The 16,690-nt window shown below is 39.0% G+C and overlaps 1 protein-coding gene across 10 annotated transcripts in view; it reads right to left on the bottom strand.

Moving 5' to 3' along the window:
• Positions 1-16,690, bottom strand: part of CPQ (carboxypeptidase Q) — a 192,508-nt gene that overhangs the window by 74,434 nt on the left and 101,384 nt on the right. For all 10 annotated transcript variants that reach the window (XR_005816635.1, XR_005816634.1, XR_005816636.1 and 7 more), the window contains one exon: positions 2,228-2,319. Coding sequence is in view for 7 of the 10 variants with exons in the window: in XM_040546594.1 (XP_040402528.1) it covers positions 2,228-2,319 (92 nt within the window). In the remaining 3 variants the exon portion in view is untranslated. The remainder of the gene's footprint in view (positions 1-2,227; positions 2,320-16,690) is intronic.

The following is a 16,690-nucleotide window of genomic DNA, read 5'->3' as shown; positions in this document are numbered from 1 at the left end:
CCACTGACACAAGGACGTGATTTACAATGTCAAGGAAATCCATGTCTGTCTGTGCTGAATTACAGCATTCATATTTCTACTTGTTTGTAGTGAACTAAAGTCATAATAAGCCCAGCCAGGCAGATGAGTCATACGGCCCATCTTTCATTTAACAAGGCATCTTTAAATACCACTCTTACTTAACTTGTACTCATTAACATCAAGAAGCAATGTTTTGTGCCATACTACCCTAATTGCCAGAAATTTGCACAAGTGAATCATTAAAAGGTTAAGATATTTTTCATGCTAAATATAATGTACAGTATTAATCTGCTTTATTTTGTTATTATGAGTAATGCGATGTCCTAGAGTTGTATCAATTTATAATTATGCCAGATCACATGGCAGGGGGGAAACAAGAACAACAAACAACAGACGGATGTAATTTCTGCTTAAATTCTCCATGCAAATTACAAATTCATGTCAAGTTAGACTGTGGTTTCTTCACAAAGCACACCATCCAGATGGAATCACAACAGCACAGCAAAAATTGAGACACATCTTTGTCAGTTTAAAAGCAAAGTAACCAAATATCTTTCAAACAACACCCAAATCTGTTTTATATTTTCCTATTTGATCCTTAAGCCTACTTTTTGGTATTAATTCTGAATATAAATACTAGGGACAACACTGAAATACAGACTTTTTGGAAAAATATGAGAAGTGGATAAGACAATTTCACGTGTTGCTGACAATTCTAAGAGCATAGGATGGAGCTGGTTTTTCAAGACGGAAATGGGTGTTCTTTTCAAAATCTACAGAGGTGATACACTTCTCACGAGCAGCATGCACCAGGCACAAAACATCTGCTTCGTCCCTTCCAGCTCTTCTAAAATGCACTTCTGTAAATGAGAAGCATCTCTTTCCCTTGCTATGTATTCCAGAATATTTCATGCTAGTTTAATTCTGCTGAACACCAGAGTATCCATGGTAAATCCGGAGCCCTAAATACTTGGCAAACTGCAATCTGTCACCTCCCTGAATCTGAAAAAGCAAATTCCTGTGTTCCTCTTCCAAATGAGAGAGCTGAGCTATCTCTATAATGTAGAAGTATAAAGGAGACTACATTATGCATGGGTAGTTAAACACAGTTCTTAGTAATGTTAAACAAGTTAGTGGGAAATAATTGACCATTCCTCAATTAGCCACAAAACCAAAACACTGTGATGCTATCTCTGACCACTCTATTGAAGATGAAAATTGGTTTAGTCTTGTTCATCACAATGAGGTTGATTCAAAGTGAAACTTTCACATATTTGTTCTGTTAGGCTGTTTACCACTAAAAATTTATTTTAGGAATTTACTACTTTCTTCTGAGTCTGCTTGCCTACGATCATACAGCAGGTGACTTCCTAAACACATTCTTACTTGTCTCGTATCTTTGTCTCAGACATACCAGTCATCATTGAGAGTAAATACTACTACATTAGGGAACAAAATAAAAGATAAATACTTAAGCTTAGTTATGCAGATACAGGATACATTTATGGGGAAAAAGATACGTATTCTAAAGACTTATCTCCAAAAAAGTTTTATGCAACTGTCCTTTATGTCTTGCTGTACTTTGAAAATGCCATTGTTCACAGATGGATCAGATGTGATAATATACAATATTTTTACCCTGATAACCAGTCACAGAGTTTGCCTCATCAGAAATCAAGCATTTAAAATATTCCAGATCCCATAAAATTAATAATTGACACAGAGTATTTTAGATTAGACACCATTAAAATAAGTTAAGATTGCAAAGATTTTTCTTTGTATTATTTCATGTTTTACATTGTAAAATATTATGAGAAAATGCAATGAAGCAGAAATATGTAAGCCAAACAAAATTTATTTATATTACCAACACATGTGGAGCATTCCTCATTCATCCCCAGAAAGCTAGCTATGCTTGAAAGCTATCGCAGCTATCCTCATGAAATAGCTGTTTCAGAAGTTTTGTGATAGAATATGTTAAATCAAATGGAACATGTGTATGCATGTACACGTCACATTATGTTAAATATAAAATGAAGTTTACATTTATGATAGGAGACAGAAAACACACTCTCAGGCAGAACTGGAATCACTATTTCCAGTCAGATATGAAGCTGAATATTCAGACAAAAATAATGGGTAGAAAAAAAATACAAAACTATAGAGAAAAGTGCTGTCAAGCAAATCATCTGAAGACGTTACTTACCTTGTGCAACTGGTAGTATTGCTCAGCACCTACTCCTCCTTGTTCTTCTCCTGTCCATAGCACCATGCGCAGAGTTCTTTTTGGACGAAGTCCTAAAATATAATTTTAAATGTTGGTTTTAGTACTAAGTATTTGTTTATTTGAGCATTTGTCTGCATTTGTCTCCATCTCCCAATTGCAGAAAAGCCAGTTTCCATTCAGTCAGGTCTAACTTCAACAAACACAACCTACTTCTAGTGTGGGTTTTGTTGTCCACAGTGCTTTGGGTTTGTTTTTGGGAAGGACTGGGGTGCAAGGAGAGAAACCGTGAGAGAAAAGGGTAGTTTGTTGTGGTGCTGCTACTAGGCCTCTGATGCAGTAGCAGAGGAAGAGCAAACCTGGGGGAAACAATGTAGGTGTCCGCAAAATGTAACATCAAATGACTACCTTGATAGATTTCTGATACATATGCTGCCATCCTAGTGGTTCGCAGTAAATAATGTACGTATGCTTTCAGCAGATCCAAATGCAAGTTTCATGAGAATTAATATTTTTCCTGTCATGCTTAATTTATTACAATTAATTGGAAATGAGCTACTCGATTTTCAAGATAAATGTTTCCCCTTTCCAGGAACTGAGAGGCACTACAGTATTATTTTGCTTTTTATCAGACCAATGAAAAGAGACAATCTGTACTCTGGAATCTGAAATACAACTGCCTGCTGAATGTATGCAAAGCTTTTTTAAAACACGGCAAACACAATGCCACTCTGTATTTTGTTATAATAGCTCAGCAAGAAAGATAAGTTCTCAGATATATTTTGAAACTGTTTCTGCTACGGCACATCCAAACAGACAGATGTTGTTGCCCTTTATTTATTTGATTGATTGTACTCATAAACAAATACATATGAGACATCAAATCTGAGAGCACTGAAGAGCAAGCAGACCAAGAATAAACAGTGCTTTCTGTACAGTGTAAAGCTAATTATGTTTCAGCAAAAATAACCTCCTCAAAACTATTAAAAAGAAAATAAGCCAGATAGGAGAATATAACAAACAATAAAGCATAAATGACCCCACACACTTCTGTGCTGAGGAGAAATAATATCAGTATCACTGTCAAAACTGAATTAATTTCCTAGCTGAAATGGATGAAGTCTACAAATAGACCTGACCTTCATTAATTTTCTTCCTCAACCCAAAGAAAATCAACCAAAGGTTACCTTCTAAAAATTACGTTAGCAATCCTAATAACTGAAGACAGAGTGTAAAAGTTATATTCAAAATCTGAAAAAAAAAACACCACCTTGGCTTGTCCATTATTTCATAATGAAAGAAGCACAAAGAAGAGAATCAAGGGATTAAAAAGTGTATTTTCTAAATATTGACCTGCTGTCTGTAAACAGACAGGTCATCAGCTCTCATTACTTTAAAAACAGTTCTCCCCCCTCTCCCCCCCTCCATCCCAGTGGATTTCCTGCTCTTCTCCTAAATCATTACAGCACAGGATTAGCCTCCTTCGCATTTCAAATCAGCCAGATGGCCAATGAGAGAAAATTAAGATACTAAAATAGTAATCATGTTGATGTTAGGAAGATTTTACACACAAAATAACCACAAATGTGTCAGTGGCTCCATTACAAGAGCTGGCTCTTCATTTGCAGCTTTAGCAGTGAACAAAGGTGCCAGCAAAAGGCTGTTTGTCCTAGCACAAAACACAAAGCACTGAAGCTCAGCCTCCAGCCCACCACACCAAGGCTGTGCAAGTGGCTTGGGTAAGAGATGTTTGAGACAGGGGAGCAGCATCTTCTGCCTCCTTCCAGGCATGGGAGATGAAGCGCTGTTAGTCTGAAAATAAAGACGCTGCTGTCCAACGGGGGACTAGGACCAAGGGTGAGAGATGCCTGTTGGTGTTTAACCCCTAGAGGCTGTAAGCCTGGCTGCTCTCTGATTCTCTGCCAGAGTTTGAGAAGGTCTCAGCTCACTTACGTGGAAGAATTCTGAGGTCCATACGGCCCCTTTGTAGCTGGTCATAGCATCTTTCTATTAAAATGGAGGGGAGAAAAAGCCCTGCTGAGCTTTGCAAATTCTATGAGCAGATTCACTTGTGCGCTCTACTGAAATTAAATAGGAAATCTTAAAAAAAAAAAAAAAAAGTCATAAAGTCTAGAGGCATCTATTTTAAAAACAAAAGAAAGTATACAGAGGAAAATCTAATTTCCTCATTATCTTGAAGTGATAAGAATTTATCTACCTGTTATTAAAAACACAGCTATTCTGATCAAAGTACATCAAATAAATCCAGTATTCACAAGTAAAATTGCCAAGAATATTCTGAATGCATGCCTTTATTAAAAATACGAACTACTATACTTAAGCTACAACTTTTTTTTTTTTTTTAATTAAAATTACCAGTTTTGGTTCGTTTCTTAAAATCTACTGGTTCGTAAGGAACAAAACACTGCCACAAAATCTTGCAGATCACAGCCCAAATGCGTACTGAAAAGACATGATAAAATAACACTTGGAGTAGAAAACTATGTTCTTTGATGAGTGTCAGGGGTGTGTAGCAAATTTTAAAATTAAGGAAAACTGTTTCAAAATAAAACAGTGCCTCCCCCTTTTGAAATATTACATATTCTAAAGCAAAGGACAGAAGAGATTTTTTTTTCAACTTACCCAGAATATTTAAATATATAGATTGTTTTGGAAAAGTGCAGTAGGTTATAACTGTATTCACTGGTGCAAGGATCCTACTGTGCCTTTCCTGGGTCACTCATATCTGAAATTAAGTAACTCAAGTGGAAGTTGCAGAGCTCAACACCTACTCAAAAACACCCAAATCCTACAGCTTCCATCCTACTTCAGCATCGCAATAAAAAGAACAGCAGGGATTTTACAGGAGGATAAACTTCAAAAGGTTATAGTTGGTACTCAGATTATTCCTTCTAAACTCACACAACTAAGACCAAAACCAATATATCTACAGATCTCCCTCCATCTACAAAATAATTTACAAATGTACATACTTCCAATATTTAAAAAAAAAAATGAAGCAGCTTTTTTTTTTTTTCTCTACGTTACCCTTAACTGAGAAATGTAGTCATAGTATAGCACAAAGGTGCATTTTACTCATCAGTCTCTGCACTCCTATGGTTTATCCCAAGTGAAAGATACACTATGGTGCACCTGGGCTCCCAAGTTAAAGGATGAAATGAAAACATTTATCCCAGGCTACTTCTGCATTATACACCCTCAGTGCTATAGTAGCTGCTTGCGGTTTCACTGTCTCCAGGTGCTGTATTAACGATTGCTTGACCACTTCAGTAATACTTTGATGCAGCTCTTAATGATTTGATATTCTGTTTCTTTTAAATTACGCTAAAGTGCTCAGACTTGCAGATGTCAGCAGCAAGCTTAGGTTAGCCAAAAAACACAAATGCTTGAGAAAAAACAGATTTGTAATCGTACTAGAAAAGAGGTATTAACTAAGAAGTCTGACGTCAACTGTCAACTACAGTAAAGTACTTTGCCAAAAGCCTTTCTTTCATACTTTACATAAGAGATAATTACCAGCAAATAACATGGAAGTGTGTATATATATATATGTATACACATGTATGTACATATATACATGTGTGTATATGTATATATATACACACTTTTACATTAATTTTAAAATGGGTATTTTTTAGGCATGATAGTGTTGATTTAATCCACGTATGTTCGTACGACAGTGGATGATCTCCCTGTGATAAGGCACTTACCAGGACACTATGCAAAACTTGAATTTTATATCCTGCACATCTTGCTCCTGCTTGAGAGATTCCCACACAGCAAAATTGAAACGTATCGTCTGGTATAAGCATATACAAATTATGATAATCTGTCACATATTATGTAAAAAATAAATAAATGTGCTCCACCCTCATGATAGCACATAAACCATGAGGGAGAACTTGAGTTGTGTCTTTTTTAATCAAAATAAAGATCAGTATTGTAAATACTGAATTTCCTTTAGTAAATATTTTTCCACTTTATAAACATAAATTCTTACTGATGGGGAGGATTAAGTATGAAGACACGGTGTTTTCTCAGAAGCCAGTGTATGATACCTAATCAGACTTCTTCAAGAGAAGTCATCATGCTGTTGTAATACCGATCATCTTTTGAAAACATAGTGAAACAAAGGATTTTTTACTCTGCAAACCAAGACACTGGTATCACCCGCAAACGAATCAAATAGCTGTTCAGCTTACAAGAGGCATATTAGCACACTGCAAATGGATGTGCATTGTAGTGGAGTGCCTCAGGCCCAGCACCACCAGCGGGTTGAGGAAAGAGATTGTCCTGCTTTGCTCTGTGCTGGTGCAATCTTACCTCGGGCACTGTGTGCAGTTTTGGGAGTCACAATATAAGGACATAAAACTATAAGAAAGTGGCCACAGAGGGCTACAGAGATGGTGAAGGGTCTAGAGGCTAGATGTATGAGGAGCGGCTGAGGTCCCTTGGTTTGTTCAGCCCAGAGCAGAGCAGGCTGAGGGGAGGCCTCATGGCGGCCTGCAGCTCCCTCACGAGGGGAGCGGAGGGGCAGGCGCTGAGCTCTGCTCTCTGGGGACAGCGACAGGACCCTAGGGAACGGCATGGAGCTGGGACAGGGGAGGGTCAGGCTGGGTGTTAGGGAAAGGTTCTGCACCCTTCACTGTGGTCACAGCACCGAGCTGACGGAGTTCAAGAAGCATTTGGACAACGATCTCAGATACACGGCTTGATTTTTGGGTGGTTCTGTGCAGACCCAAGAGTTGGACTCAGTGATCCTTGCGGGTCCTATATACTATGATTCTATGTTACTAAACTAACAGGTAAAACATTTTTAATTTCCATTTATACAGTATTCAGTGATAAAATACATATGCTGCAATTAGGATATGCCTGTACATAGGAAAGCAGGCTATGCCTGTATATGCATGCCTACACTATCTTTTTGTTTTGAATTTCTATAGCCTATTCCTATTTCTTCAACATATGAGCTGCATTTATTTCCCACCCCTAATGATTTTTAGGACAATTTGTAATAAGTTGCATTACCTGAAGAGAGGAGAAGCTCCTCAGCAGTATAAAGATGGGACTGAAGCTCATCGGTATACAGTACAAAGGAAAATGACTGTAACCCCCCCATGCCCTCTGTAACTATGAAAACCATTAGGTATTTTAGGGCTTTGCCAGTTTTACCCTACCCACACCACACATAAATGGCCTAACAAAGCCTTGAACTGAGTCACAAAGTAGAAAAAATTGCACTACCTGATCCCTTAGTCTCATACTGCCTAAGATGCTGATATATTTGCTTCAGGAGCTTCTATGGAGAGGTACATACAGATATATCATCCCCAAAACTGTCCCACTGCTGTATTTAACATCATGAGCTACATATTTTTCTGCATTATTAGCTGTTGCCTGAAATTTCTTTAAAAGGGTATATATACAAAAAGGACTAAGATACACAACACAATGAACACAGCCAGTCTGAGTTTCTCCCATGCTATGCTTCCTGCTTTCTCTGTTCTCTCTCCTGCTATGTCTTCTTTGTTGCAGTTAACACAGAAATTTCCCAAGTCTCTTGTGACTTTACTGGCAGCCTTCAGGAAAAAAATAAAAAAAAAAAGCAATTTCTGGTACATATTTTAGGGTCAAATTAGCTGTATCAATACTCATTCTTAATTGCTCTGTTTTGCTTACAACGCACTAGCAGTCCCTTTATGCATCATTAAAATCCTCTCCAATCTAGTAATGCTCTGTTAATTTTTTTTAATCTGGCCAAATATTCAGAGTTTTTTTCATTTTCTTTTAGATTTGATCTGCTAAAGTGTTTCAACCATTAACAGATTGGGAAACAGGCAATTTTCTGAAATTTCCAGAATCTCAGCAAATGCTTTATTTGCTGGTTTAATTAAACTGCTGGGCTTCATGGCAAGCTACATATTTTAGCTCTCGTTGCATTCTCATTACACTGCCTCTTTTATATACCACTGATACTTTTAGTTTTAATTTTCCTTATTCCGGTCTAGACCTCAAGTGAACTATCAAGTAAGGTCACTTTCACCAAGCCATGATAACTTTTTAAGCTGGTTTTCCTTCTAATGTATTGTACACAGTTTCGGTGTTGCAGTTTATTTTCCATAGTATTTCCACAGGAGGAGTCCACACTTGCTCTGCAGTTTTGGCCTCTGCTATAGATGTAGCCTAAGGTCCCAATAAGCTGAGAATACGCAAACTCCTAACATTTGCTACCCATCACTATTGCTTGTCTGAGAGAGGTCTGATAGCTTTTGAAAAAGAAGACAGAAATATTTGAATATTCCCAAGTATTTTAGAGACTATTACCTAATTTCTGTATTCTGTGGAATGGGTAAGACCTGTTTTAGAGAAAACTCTCTTCACCTTAGCATCCTGTTTCTCTGGCTAATTTCAAACACTACATGTAAAGATACATTTTATAAACTGTAAATGATAATGCAATCAAATTAGGATGTCCAGACTTTTCCTCTGAATATGAAGAAGTTTTCATTTTAAAACTGAAGGATTTGTGCGTTCATTCTGTTATTAGAAAAAAATCTTCCATGATTAAGAGTGCTAATATCACTCTTTGTGCTGGAAAGCGTTTGTCTAGTTAGACATTGCATTAAAAAATTCTAGTTAGGCATTTCATTTAAAGGAGTTTTTTTTTTTCTTCAAAATTGAGTGAAAAACACTGATTTAACAGAGAAAATCTTAATGCTATCAAAGTTACACGCTTTGAGAAGACAAAGCACACTTTAAAAAATGTTAGTATTATGTAAACCATGATTATGATATATTTGTAATTCTCTAGTGAGCATAAAGTTAAAGAAAGGCAACAGCTTGTTGTTTGAGAAACTGCCCTTGCTTTCTCATTAAAAAGGTATAATGTAATCTACTTGATTTTTCTTTGTTCTGTTGCACAGGTTTTGCTTGTAGTACTGAGGACAAGATGTTGGTTGGACAGGATGCTGGCAAGTGAATAAATCAGTTCATCTTGAAGTTCTGCAGTAAAGAAAAATGAGGTCTCCAAGGCCTGGGAGAAAGCCAGGCTGTCTGACAGGTACACGGGTCAGCTGGAGAAGAGATTTGGAATCACAAGAAGAAAAAGACAGAAAATGGGCAGGACACTGGAAAGTAGGAAATGAGACAAGCCAAGCCAGACAGTGCCTGGAGGTAAGGGCCAGTAGCTCCACCACAACTGATGCCAGTGAAGGGCTCAGATGTTGTGCTTTGGGTGGGAAGAGGACACAGCTGCCGCACTCACAGAATGGGAGAAGCTTTTTGGACAAGCCTCTGAAAAGAGGGGGAGTGGAAACTGCAAGGCAAGCAGGATATGGGGCAGGGCTCATATCTGGAAAGGACTGGGTTTTACAGAGCTAGAGGAGCAGGCAAGCAGCATTAATTAAATCTGGGATTAATCAAAGCATTTTTTTCTGTTTTTAGGAAAGTATAAGCTTATGACAGAATAGGAAGGGCAGATTTACAGAAGAATAAAGGTGGAGAACATGAGAAGTTTTAGGTAGATTTATTTTAAGAAAGTGATGTAATATCCAAGAGGAAACGTTAAGGAAGGAGCTGTATATACAAGACTAGAGGGGAAAGCTGCAAATGATTTGCAAGTCTAGTAACTAAAAATAACACATATTAAGCCTTCTAACAGGGGAGATGGGGAGAAGAGGGTGCCTCAGCCTGGAGCTCCGTACATTGTGCTGCATTTGGGTGAGGTGGCAGAGCTGCTGCAGCAAGCACTCGCCAGGTGCCTGCCTCCGAGCCACCACCCTGCATGGCTCAGAAACAGCTCGGAAGAGGAGCACAGAAATGTGCTCTTCTGTGCTTGGGATTCTTGGGATGTTGCAACAAAGAACCAATTAGTGTAGTGTCATGAAGTCAAAGTCACGTCAAAAATAAATAAATAAATAAATAAATCCTCTATTTGCCTGTTTACCAGCAGAACATGAAAGCAGAGCACTCTTCCATTCCCTACACTGCTTCTGCTGCTGCTGCCATTTCCTCCACATCCCATTAAAAAGAAAAGAACACCCTGAAAATGCACCCTCTTCCTCTTTAGGAAAAAACTCCCTCCTGAAAGGTATTCAGAGATCTCATAAAATTCTTCTGGAGCTAAAAAGGCAATGCAGGCCTCTCTCCCTCTCTTTCTCTGGTGTTACAAGCGTAAAACATGTTTTGACCTTTTCTGTGTTGTGGCTCTACCTTCTGCTTTTGCTGTCCCTCTGTTTGTACTGGCAGAAGCCCAAATCTGTTGCAGCATCTACACTGTCCTCAGAGCTGATGATTCAGAAAATGCACCAGCCACGCTTGTCTCACCATATGGAAAACATACGCCTTAAAAAAAAAAAGAAAAAAAAAAAGAAAGAAAACCTGACAGCAAGGACAAGATGACTCTGACTTCATCCAGAAAGGATTTCAGTATTGCACCATGCCAGCGGAGTTACAGATTTGGACAAAAAATCACAATAGCTTCTGTCACCTGGTCTTTAAGATTGTCATAGATAAATAAAGCACATTTTTGAACTTGAATTTCCTGGCTAAATCACAGCTTGCAGAGTAGCAGCAGTACACAGGACACAGGGCAACATGGTTAAGGAGAGCTGTAAGCCTAAATTTACTGCTCAATTAACAACTTTATACGTCTGCTGTCACCCCCCTGCTATGTCAACTCAGTATGGAAATTGAAGATTTAAGTATTTGTCAAATATGCATTCAGTTGTTTGTTGAAATCAAGGTTTAAATGTAGTTGTAGTGTACCAGCATACACATATACTTCATATCAAGTATAGTTAACAGATTTGCAAAATATGAAGGCCAGAATAAAATGTGCAACTTTCGGGAAGTGGAAAGAATGTAAGAACAAGGAGCTCCTATCAGGGATATTTAATCCAAAAAGAAAAAAAGCCTACTATAAAAGCAGTCATTTAATGATGTTTCACAACATATCTCGTAGACAGCAAACAACTACACCACCAGAGCTACAGGAAATTCCAAAACACATTCAACAAAATTTTTATAAAGTAAGTTAAAATTGCAGTTATATGACTTCAATTAAACTAGCAGAAAAGGAATGACTCCAATAATTTTTTTTAATAAAATGTATCTTTAGTCCTCATATATTAGCCAGTGAATTTAGAATCGAGAAGTGTAACTTCATACAAAGACTACAGAGAACTGAATCGAAATCTGTCTTATGGTTTTTGAGTCACATTAGTCATGGGTATAACTCAGAGGAGAGTTAGAAGTTCTGTTTAAAATAAGTTTTAAGGTGGAAAAAACTGCCTAATCAACTCCTTATGAGTTACATAAAATATAATTCAAGTCGCACCTTGAAATCCTTACGTGTGTTGTTTTAAAAACACTTAAGTTTTCTATGCCTTTATGCTAGGAAATAGAAATTTGGTTGTACCAGATCCATGTCTTCATCTACAGGGAAGTCAGCTCAGGAAACTCCCATTTCCTTCTAACACTGGTAAAGAGAGGAAGAGGGGGAAGTATGCACCGAACCTATCACCATAAATTTCTCCCTTTCTTGAGTGCGTACGTATCATAGTCTAGGAATGTAGGAAGGCCATGTAAAAGGTGTGATGGCTGGGATTAGACTTTGTCAACAATAACCCTTCCTTCATCAGGCTGCTATAGCAGCGACGGCATCGTGCATCCTGCCCTAGCCTGCAGAAGAGGAAAATGTGCCTGGTTCATCTATTTGACTCCTGGTATTCGCTGTCTCTGGCACTTCCCCATAGCAAATATTTTTTACATGGAAGAGCCAGGATTCCCAGAAGCACTCGGAGGCCCAGTCCTAGCAGGAGACTTCCTGGTCTCATGTGCCATGCAGACATGACGGGACATGAGCTCAGTGCACATGAGACAACACCAGAAGGAGGGAAACGTTTACTCTGTGCCACAAACCATCATTATAGCTGTCTTTGGAATGCAGGTGCCTTTCATGAAGTCTCTACCAGCTACTTCAACACGGGCAAGATCTTAGATAGTGATAACTCCCAATGCCTTACATGTTTCTGTTCAAGTAGCTGAGGGTATGTTTGTGATTTGGCAAATTCACAGCACAGTCAATGGATTTCTTCTGAGGATGCACCAGGTAAACACACGACTGGGCAGCAGTGGTGGACATGTGCACATCTGGGCTTCAGAGAACAACACAAGCTGACTAACAAAGGAGTGTTGAGACCCAAACATAGCCATGTAAAGGCAGAAAGCACATTTCTGAATAAGGAGGGAGAGCCTCTGCATAAACGTTGCTGAAAGAAACTCAGGATGTGATCAAAAGACTATTTGATTCCTCCCCTGTTAGCAGAGGTGAGACTGAAAATAAGTTAGACTGTAGTGTCAAGTAGCAACTCCAATCAATGGAAAAACAAACAAACAAACAAACTGAAATTTGGCTCCAGCTGTTTCAATTAAAAACAGACACAACAGATACAATATCTGAAGTTTTTCAGAAGAAAGCAGTGAAATTCATCAACTAAAATCAACTGCATCTCTCACTCCAGTGGGCTCTCTACTGCATTTAAGGGGCATAAAATGTTATGCTTGGAAACCACCATATGATCACCTGCTGAACGCTTTTCTCCATTACTCTTGTTATTCAGTTCCCCGAGCTTCCTTTTAGGGATAAAAGTCCCGTGTTTCCAGAGCTGGAGAAGAAGGTGGCTTTGCCAGAGAGCTTCACCCACATTTTCCCCAGGGAGGCCACCTGCGGCCTCGGGTGGGAATTGCCTACCTGGGCCAAGCGATGCAGGAACACAGCGAGATTAGGAGCAAAGAGAAAGCAACGGCTAGAGCTCTGAAATCACTGGATACATGCCACCTGCTTCCTGCTCAAAAACGCCATCAGCAAGTATTAGTTCTGAGCAAGGCCTCCATGGCAGGAGAAGGCTTGAAATGGTGAGAGAACAGAAATTCCTCCTGTACAGAAACAGGCAATCACCATCCACAGTGGGACCGAGTGCCACAGGCTGTCAGTGCAACCTGTAGAGCTAGGTAAAGGTACAATATGGCATCAAGATAATTCTTGGGGTAATTTTATAGGAATTTTTTATGAATAGCTGTTTAACTAGTCTTTCACCTCACCTGGAAAGCCAACTTCTTTTGTAAACCTCATGTGACACAGGGACAAGAAAACTTGTGCTTCAAATGACACCACAGCTGTAATGACTCTACCATCAGAATGCTGAGGCAAACGGCATTGGGTATCTCCAAAGACACCTTTTTTTGCACATGAACTAGCAAATGTAAAATTGGAAAATTATAAATCCAACCTGAAAACAGGACGGGTTTGAGGTTTCGAGACTGTAATTAGTAACAGAGTTGTTCTGCAAAACGAGAAAACCCCAACTTGCTTGTGTGCTGTCTCTTCTACAATTTCCAAATACCTTCACACCACATCACAGCTCATGCAATACCCTATGGATTACATCTGTTTAAAGACAGGAACCCCTCAGCTGCTTCTCCCCAAAATACCCCCAGTGCCTTCCCATTATCTCTAAATTACCCCCAAACAATGCTCTCACAACAGTAGCAGTATTTGCTACTACCCCACAGAACTTGCTGGCAGAGGCACAAGAAAAAAGACCTGGTGCTTACTCCAAAGCTATATGTGTGCTGATTAAACAGGCATTTGTCATCATTCAAAAAAGGATAAAAGCAGAGTTTCTTCCTGCCTTTTCCTCAGCTGGGACAGAAAGGCACTCATCCATCTCTCCTCAATCACTCATTTGCAAAGAACGTATCAGAACTTCATATTCTAAATATTTCTATGCCTCTATCAAATGTAGTTAGAATTGATCAAAAGGTTAAAAACTGAGGAGGGCTGGGGAAGGCGGCAGCTGACAGACAGAGCTGCAGGCAAACTGCAGCACAGTTGCACAAGCTTACTGCCTTGCAAACCTTGTCTGCAGTATTGAAGGGCATTTTTTCAAGCATCAGAAGTCCTCGGATAATCGTAACAGCCACAGCCCCACTGATGGAAAGGGAGTTTTCCAGTTCAGACCAGCTAAGGCGCCTTGGCGCCTTTAAAGATGTCTCTATTCCCATAAAAAAAGAATAAAGAGCACCAACTGGCTGGAACTTTAATCTTTCTTCACATAAACAACTTCTGTGAAAATGTTGTTTTTTGAGCAAATTAACCTTTGTTTTTTGAGCAAATTAACCACGAAGTAGCTTGCCAGTGTTCTTGCCCATCAGTGGCGTATATAAGCTTCAAGAGTGCTAGGAAAAAAAGTACATATTTTTCTTTCCTTTGTGCTTCATTGAACTTCAGCGTTTACTGGGAGAAAAGACCCATTTGGATACCATTAGCCAGAACAGCCACTAGTTGGTGAATGTTTCTGAGTTTGGCTTCCAGCAAAGCAAGCAGTGGGAAGAGCGTAGCGTGGCACAACAGCAAGCAGAAATTGGTATGGGTGCACTGCGTGAAATGCTTCTGTTCGCTCAGGTCAGGAGATACCTACAAGCTGTGCTGGTACCAACATGTGCACAGACGAGCGCAGACATTTATCAGTACATTGTAGAAAGCTTTTTTTTTTCCAGAGTGAAGCTACAAACACACAGAACAGAAATGTGGGGTTCAGTTTCTGCATTGGGTGGCTGTGGAATAGCCACTTAGAGCAAGATTCACCTTGTTGAATTGTAATCCATCTAAAAGTAGGCATTTAGTCTGAATTTGCTGCCTGTGTTTTCTCTCTGGAAAAGGAGGAGAGACAAAGGCACCTCCAGAAGATGCCCGTTCTCATCATCTTGGTGCGGAAGACGCAGAACAACTCACCCCCAGAAGATGCTTCTTCATCTGACTCCAGGCTGACTCCTTTAGTCTCAAAAAGAAGCAACATCCACGTGAAATGGAAAAAAAAAATCCTACCAAAAGCAATAGGTTCCATTTTTTCCCTCAAAAAAGTTGAAGTGTTGAAGTCTCTGTGTGAAGCTACTTGAGACTGTGCTACTGTTGTGTGTTCTTACAGCGAACATCCAGCTAACTGTTACAGTGTCTGGAAATCTACAAAAACACCATTAAGAAAAAAAAGATATGAATATAGCACAGAAACTGTCAGCTCAATTAAAGAAAAATAAAAGCCAACACTGAAGATTCAGAAAATATAAAACTTAACACATTCAGTACTTGATTTATTTAGAAATAAAAGTAAAACCTGTTAAATACTTTTCACCAGAGCAAGAAAATAAACTTCATCGCTTAAAATGTAATCATTTAAGCAATAATTTTAATGATTTTAAAATGAATTTCATGTATTTGGTCCTACGCCAATAGCTACTAAACGGTTTGGGGAGGGGTTATGTTAAAGTACAGAATACTATTCAAACTACAACCATTTTTCAAGTAATGGAATTACCAAAATCCAAATTACCAGGCAGAACTTGTGTCCCCTCGCCATGCCCGAGGGTCACAGTGATATCATGATGCAGTGCTATTAGATCACCTCTGAAAAGACTTGCTCAAATAGCGTAGCGGTATCTTGCTTTTATGGAACCAAGGGGCTACAGCAGACATGGAAGCAGTAGTCCTCACTACACGTAACAGAAGTTTTATACTGTAAAATTTGTATTTCAGAATGTCCACTTCAGCTTTCAGATCACATATCTGTATTTCTAAGATCAGTTATACAACACACAGACGCAGATTTCATGGCTACACAATGCACCATGACTTTAAGAGTCCCAGTAAACAGCCAAAAATTTGACAAGTGCATCAGACAAGCTCGTTTAGCTGGCTTATTCCCATGCCACGCATGAACTGACGCTAACTTTATTGGGGTCCAGAAGGATATGAAGCCAAGCCTCCACAGTTCAAGAGACAATGCTTGGAAATAGCGCACTCTGAAAATACAACTTATGGAATTGGCTGTAGATAAAGCTAATTAATTAACTTCTCAAACAATCTGCACATCAGTCACTTTGCTGTCATTTTTTGGGGTCAGATTTTATATGCACCATAAGACATAAAATCTGCATTAACCAAACTGCTACAGAAGATGAAAGGCGCTATCCCACGTGGTTACACCTACAGGTTAGATTGGATGACCCAGATATTCTCTCCCAGTTGTATGTTCCTGCAGAACACTGGTATAACAAGAAAAGCTTGACGCAACAGCTAACCAGAACAGAGGGCATCAGCAAAGGCTCAGACATTTCCCAGCTGAGAAAACAGCATTTCACCACAGGTTGTACAGCAAACACACAAGCTACTACTAGAGGAAACCAAATATTTGAACAAGCAGAGAGTGATGCATTTCATTCATGCCTGAAAGGAAACCCAGTGAATACGAATTATACAATGCCACCATGAATTTGCCCTTAAGAGACGCAAAACAGTTTGTTCTGAATAGAATAGAATCAGCAAATACAGACACAATTTTTCTTCCTGGAGGTGGAGGGAGC

The sequence above is a fragment of the Cygnus olor genome, chromosome 2 (assembly GCF_009769625.2).
Source record: "Cygnus olor isolate bCygOlo1 chromosome 2, bCygOlo1.pri.v2, whole genome shotgun sequence".
In the NCBI taxonomy this organism is placed as follows: Eukaryota; Metazoa; Chordata; class Aves; order Anseriformes; family Anatidae; genus Cygnus; species Cygnus olor.
The sequence above is the reverse complement of the archived record's forward strand: the minus strand, read 5'-3'. Positions and strand labels throughout refer to the sequence as shown.